This window comes from Tachyglossus aculeatus, unplaced genomic scaffold (genome assembly GCF_015852505.1).
Source record: "Tachyglossus aculeatus isolate mTacAcu1 unplaced genomic scaffold, mTacAcu1.pri scaffold_96_arrow_ctg1, whole genome shotgun sequence".
Lineage (NCBI taxonomy): Eukaryota > Metazoa > Chordata > Mammalia > Monotremata > Tachyglossidae > Tachyglossus > Tachyglossus aculeatus.
In genome coordinates, this window is record NW_024045099.1 from 102,259 (window position 1) to 109,170 (window position 6,912).

Genomic DNA, 6,912 nt, shown 5'->3' on the forward strand with positions numbered 1-6,912 from the left:
CACTTCTGAATTTCTCGGAATGTAGATTTAGGGGTTTAGTATGGGGCATAGAATAAAATACTGCTGTCACTCATCGATGAGCAGGGTGGATGTAGGTCACAAACACACACAAACATAAAATGTGCCAAAAAGGTAACAGTGATGTGGGTAGTACAAGTGAAAGAGCTTTGCATCTCCCCTCAGACTGAGAGATTTCAGGGAAGCTAAAATGACATCAGAGACAAGAAGTATTGCAAAGATTAAGATTCACTGTAGTGACAACTAAAAGACCGAACATTTGGGTGAACTGCAAATGGGACAAGGGACTGTGTCCAATCCGATTTCCTTCTACCCACCCCAGCACTTAGTACAGTGTCTGGCACAGAGTAAGAGCTTAATAAATACCATAATTATTATTATTATCTATCTAGGTGGTCTGTCGGTTGCTTCTCTTCCCTGGTCCAGCCCGAAAAATAAAGGCTCCTCATTGCTGGGAATTTCTAGACTGTGAAGGAAGACTTGGGGGACTTCCCAGCAGCAGATGTCAATCACCTGGGGTGGCCCTGCCATTCTGAATGGCGGAGATGGGAAGGCTCTCTATTGTATCAAAAGCTCTCAAGGGAAGTGCACCAGTCAATGAACCCCTTTTGTGAACTTCAGTGATGGATGAATTGCTGGCAGGTGTTTTGTCCACAGTAGGAATTCGCCTTGCTGGTGTTTTCATCCCCTAGAGTCTCTTCAGAGTCTGAACCCCAGTTAGGCTCAAATGGAAGATGATAAATTCATTGGGGGACTTCAGTAATCCTCTCTGAATTCACAGAATAGACATAGCATCCGGGACAGTCCATTCAAATGATGCAACCTTGCAGGTTGTTATTGTTCAAAACATATCCACAGGGTACTGAACCCTCTCATTTCCCCACGCCCCCCTCATCTCCCCATCAGAGTCTACATAATAACTGGTGCCACTTTCAAGAATGTAGCCAAGAACCTGTTACAAGACGAGGCTTGTAATGGAACGAACCAATTAGTCAAGGACACAGGTATTTTCCCAAAGAACTAGCCAAATTCACGTAAGGCTTAACTACTGCTTTTGGCATAACGACCCTATCAGAAAGGGTTGTAAGAAATTCTACAGAGACTCAGAGCCCTAAGTATTACAGTACCTCTCCACACTCCTATAGAGGCGACTTTAAATGTCATTCTGTAACCCAAAGAACAATCTGAGTATGAGCAATTTGAGAGTGGGGCTGGAGGGAGAGCTATTAACTTCAATTTTTTCCTCTTTTGTGGTTATAGATTTGAAAAGGGGATGTTCAGAATGTCCTCCCTGGTCTATTCATTGTCCTGTCTCCTTAATGAGCAAAGAGGTCTGGTGAACAGAATGTGAATTTCTACCACTAAATGCATTTCCCTGAGAAGATTTATTCAAATGAATTGCTGACTGCTGACTTTGTGGCTAGACATTCTGAATTTTCTGCTTTAAAGCCTAATCTGTCTTTCATCTGTAAAGGACTTTACCATGTGAAGAGGTAAGCAGAGAGATAGGATAAAGACGTTTTCAGCATCAGCAAATCTGACTAGTGTAAGTTTTCCAGCTTTCTGATTTTTATTTTGCATTCACATTCAAAAAAACACATTTTCATCGTTTCTCTTTAATATTTTTGGTGGTGGCTACCAATAGATTCTCTTCGTATAGCTCACAAAAATATTCAAGTGTATTTTTATGTCTTATTTACATTCATTTGATACTGTCTTGAAATGATTCTTTTAAAAACATATTGCAACTGGGAGCAGTGTGGCCTAGTGGAAAGAGTATGGGATTGAGAGTCATAAGACCTGAGTTTTAACCTAACTCTGCCACTTGCCTTGTGCGTGACCTTGGGCAAGTCACTTCACTTCTCTGAACCTCAGTTCCCTCATCTGTAAAATGGCAATTCCCTCCTTGTTCTCCCTTGACCTTAGACTGTGGCATTCAGCATGTACCTGATCTCTTCCACTCTGGTATCCCACCATTGTTTATCTGCATAACCTAGCCTAAACCGTTAATCCCATGGTAGGATTTTGTAGACAATTGTTTTGTTTTGATCATCAGGAGCTCGTAGGTGTTGATGCATTTCCTATTTTGTGGTAGGTAGTCTTTAAACTGCTGCCGTTTTTATGAACCAAGGTCAAGGGTTCTAATCCCGGCTCTGCCACTTGTCTTCTGTGTGAACTTGGGCAAATCACTTCACTTCTCTGGGCCTCAGTTAGCTCATCTGTAAAATGAGTACTGAGACTGTAAGCCTCACGTTGGACAGCGACTGTGTCCAACCTGATTTGCTTGTATCCAGCCCAGCATTAGTGTAGTGCCTAGAACAGAGTAATGCTTAACAAATACCACTATTGTTATTATTGTTATTATTAGTAGTAGTATTAATCTTGGTGATGTCTCTTTGCTGAATGCCCCAGCTTGATAGCTTCCTAAATCCATTCTCATCTACTCACTGTCCACATTGAGACCTATCCGAGTTTCCTTGTTCCAGCAGGGCTACTGTGCATTTGCCACCAAGGACCTAGGAAGCAGTGTTGCCTAGTGGATAGAGCACGGGCTGGGAATCAGAAGGACCGGGATTCTAATCCTAGCTGTGCCCCTTGACTGCTGTGGGACCTTGGACAAGGCATTTAACTTTTCTGTGCCTCAGTTACCTCACCTGTAAAATGGGAATTAAGGCTGGGAGCCCATGTGGGAGAGGGCCTGAGTCCAGCCTGATCAGCTTGTATCTACCCTAAAAATACCTTACAAAAAAGGGCTACCCATCAATCAATCATAATTATTGAGCCCTTACTGTGTCTAAGACACTGTACTAACCAGATTCCCTGCCCACAGCCACTATACATGTCTTTTCCAAGAGCTGGATTGTTTTTGAAAGGTTGAATACCACCTTCCAATATTTTGTTTGTACAAATATCCATGCATTAAAAATTATAACAAAGACTTCAAGCTTGGCCCTACCACCAGTAGAAGTTGGAGAGGTAGAAATTACCACTTCTATGAACGGAAACAGTGTCTGCTATTGTTTTATATTGAATTTTGAGTTTATTATGTATTTCATGTTTCTATGTGCGATTCCCGGGTTACCTACAATATGTTTCCTTGGCAGAACAGTCTTTTCTTCTTTCACTGGAAAATATATGTGCACTGATCCCATAAGAAGGAGGAAGAAACCTAAGGCTGCCATAAGACGAGAAATAATTGCAGAAGAGCATCAGGGGAATACAAAAGTTGTAGGTTTCTTGTCTGCTAAGCATTTGGTTTATCATCCTCTGCCCAGTAGGATTTAAGAAGGTCCTGAACCAACAGCCTAATGCATTTTTCTTATAGAGGGAATGTGAATGTGATTAACAATTGGCATTTTTGAGACTGGAATAGCCAGAATTACTGAGCTTCTTGTCTATTGAAAAGGGCATGGAAATCAAACAGAGTGTACTCCAGGGATGACTACATCAAAAAGGCTCTGAAGATATTGACTGTGTTGCCAACTCCACCACTGACCATTTAGGACACCTCTGGGTAAGTTCATTCATTCATTCAGTCATTATTTATTGCATGCTTACTGTGCTTACTGTGTACCGAGCACTGTACTAAGCACTTGGGAGAGTACAATATAACAATAAATAGACACTCCCTGCCACACTGAGTTTTCAGTCTTTATGGGGAGACAGATATCGATATAAAAATTGCAGAAATGTATGTAAGTGCTATGGGGCTGGGCAGGGGTGATGGATAAAGGGATCATGTCAGGGTGATGCAGAAGGGAGTGGGAGAACAGAAAAGGGGGGTTTAATCAGGGAAGGCCCCTTAGAGGAGATGTACCTTCAATACATCTTTGAAGCTGGGAGAGTAATTGTCCATTAGATTTGAGGAGTTAAGTTAACCTGATCTGCTTCAATTTCCCACTATATGAATTGAGTACAGTAAATACTTTCCCATCTTGCTCTGGGGTTTGGAGAAAATTGACAAGATGCCAGAGATGTGGTACTTTGAGTTCTGTTACTTGATCATTTCAAAGCAAAGCTAACCACGATCATCATTCTCTATACAGAATCCGCAGCTCTCACCTGTACCTTCATTGCCTACCCTGAGTTGATGGGTAACGAAAATAACGTGACAGAATTCATTCTATTGGGGCTTACACTGAATCCAAGGTTGCAGAAAGTCATCTTTGTTGTCTTTTTAATCAACTATATCATCACCATGGTGGGAAATCTGATCATTGTGGTAACCATAATGGCCAGTCAGACTTTAGACTCTCCCATGTATTTCTTTCTGGCCTATTTGTCATTTATTGATGCCTGCTATTCCTCTGTCAACACACCTAAACTGATCGTCGACTCTCTCTGTGAGAAGAAAATCATCTATTTCAAAGGCTGTATGACTCAGGTCTTTGGAGAGCATTTATTTGGCGGGGCCGAAGTTATTCTCCTCACAGTGATGGCCTATGACCGTTGCGTGGCGATATGTAAGCCACTGCATTACACGACCATCATGAACCGGCGCATGTGTGGTGTGCTGATAGGGGTTGTCTGGATGGGAGGCCTGGTGCACGCGACCATCCAGATTCTCTTCATGATCAATTTACCCTTCTGCGGCCCCAACGTCATCGATCACTTCATGTGTGATTTGAACCCTTTGTTGAGCCTTGCATGCACAGACACCTACACCCTCGGCCTCTTTGTAGCTGCCAACAGTGGGTTGCTCTGTTTATTAAACTTCGTCATGTTGATGATTTCCTACATCGTGATCCTGCGCTCCCTGAAAACACACAGTAAAGAGGGTAGGCGCAAAGCACTCTCCACCTGCGCCTCCCACATCACCGTCGTCGTCCTGTTCTTCGTTCCATGTATATTTATATATTTGCGGCCTGTCTCCACCTTCCCCTTGGATAAAGCTATTGCAGTATTTTACACGATTATTACACCTATGCTAAACCCCCTCATCTACACCCTGAGAAATGACAAGATGAAAAATGCCATCAGGAAGCTATGGAGAAGAAAAGTAACTTCTGAAGATAAATAGGTATCACCCTGTGTAAATGATAATATTTGTACAAGGGAAGTGGCAAGCATGGATTTCAGGTAATTCTTTTAGGAAAAACGTATAGGGCATTCAAAGCTCAGTGAAGCACACGTCTCATACGTCCGTTGTATTTCCCAAAAGCTCATTTTAGTATATTGCATTCAGTAGGTGCTGAAGAAGTACCACTATATGAACTACTAAAGAGTTTTTTTAGCTGTAGAAGTATTCATCCTCACTTCACCTTATTTAGCAACCTTTACATTCTAAGAACTGGTTTTTCTCCTGCTACTGCTGCTTTCATTTATATTTTTATCCTTCTCTCGTCTCAAATGAGGAGAAATGAGAGAAGCCTACTCAAAAGTACACTGTCAGACCTGTTCTAGTTTAAAGAATAAAATAAATGTTTCTTTAGCAACAGAGTGTTGTCTTTTTTGCTATTCTTGTTTCCGTAGCTTCATCGAATATCACATTGTACCAGACACAACATAGTCATTAGCCGTAGAATGGGATGTTTCCTAATTTGATTCCTGCAAAGCAGGTCATAGAAAATGGGAATTCCTTCTGAATTTCAAAACAAACCAATGCTAACTCTTTTGCCAATCAACTATCAGAGAGGGACATTAAGAAGAATGATCCGTGATAGCATTCCATATGCATACCCTGACGCTTAGCTATGAAGGCACACAAAGTGTGCTTTCATTCACTGATTCTACACTACATTAAGCAAATCAGAAAACAAAAGCAACTTGTCGGAGCCCACGATCAAATCAGAGGCATTGGGACTACCTGACAAACTATCCTAGCCCAAAGAAAGGGGGCTAAATAGGTCAGTGTCCCATTTGAGGGATCCAAGTTTGCGTAAGTCTGCATCAGCTCCTGAGAATGAGAGCTGTTAGGGACCAGTCTGAATCCACTGTGAGAAGAAGCATGCTGCTGTAAAGAATGCAGGCCTCGGAGGCAGAGGACCTAAATTTTAATCCCGGCTACTCTACTTATTGACTGTGTGACCTTGGGCAAGTCACTTCACTTCTCTGTGCCTCAGTTCTCTCATCTGCAAAATGGAGTTTAAGGCTTTGAGCCCCATGAGGGACAGGGACTGTGTCCAACTTAATTATGTTGCTTCAACCTCAGTGCTTACCACAGTGCCTGGCACATAGTAAGCATTTAACAAATGCCATTTACAAAGATGAGAGAAAAGGAAAAGACAGAGGTGCTTGTGATGGCAAGGGAAGAGCAGGGAAAGGGACAAATTTGTCAGTTGGTTTTTACCTTTCTGTCAGGGACACAAGCTATTCCCTGATAGAGAATGTATTGGTTCCAAGTGCCATCACAGAAGAAGACCCAAGGAGTTATTAAGCATTTGATTGATCAAGCCTAGAAGCATTCATTCATTCATTCAATCATATTTATTGAGCACTTACTGTGTGCAGAGGACTGTACTAAGCGCTTGGGAAGTACAAGTTGGCAACATGTACAGACAGTCCCTACCCAACGATGGGCTCACAGTCTAGAAAGGGGAGACAGACAACAAAACAAAACATACAGACAGGTGTCTAAATCATCAGAATAAATAAAATTATAGCTATATGTACATCATTATCAAAATAAATAGAATAGTAAAAATGTACAAGTAAAATAAATAGAGAAACAAATCTGTACAAAGCAAGAGCTTTGGGCAGGGGAAGGAGGTAGGGCAGAGGGGGGATGGGGAAGAGAGGGAAAAGGGGGCTCAGTCTGGGAAGGCCTCCTGGGGGAGGTGAGCTCTCAGTAGGGCTGTGAAGGAAGAAGTGCCTAGTATGCATCAAGTACTGTACTAAGTGCTACTGTAGATACGAGGTAATAATAATAATAATGATTCTGGTATCTATTAAGCA

At 42.0% G+C, this 6,912-nt stretch overlaps 1 protein-coding gene across 1 annotated transcript; it reads left to right on the plus strand.

The window, feature by feature from the left end:
* The first annotated feature begins 4,108 nt into the window (after positions 1–4,108).
* On the plus strand, positions 4,109–5,038 carry LOC119924330 (olfactory receptor 4C46-like). Its single transcript, XM_038743213.1, has one exon. The coding sequence runs from the start codon at positions 4,109–4,111 to the stop codon at positions 5,036–5,038; it is 930 nt and encodes a 309-aa protein (XP_038599141.1).
* The last annotated feature ends 1,874 nt before the right edge of the window (positions 5,039–6,912 follow it).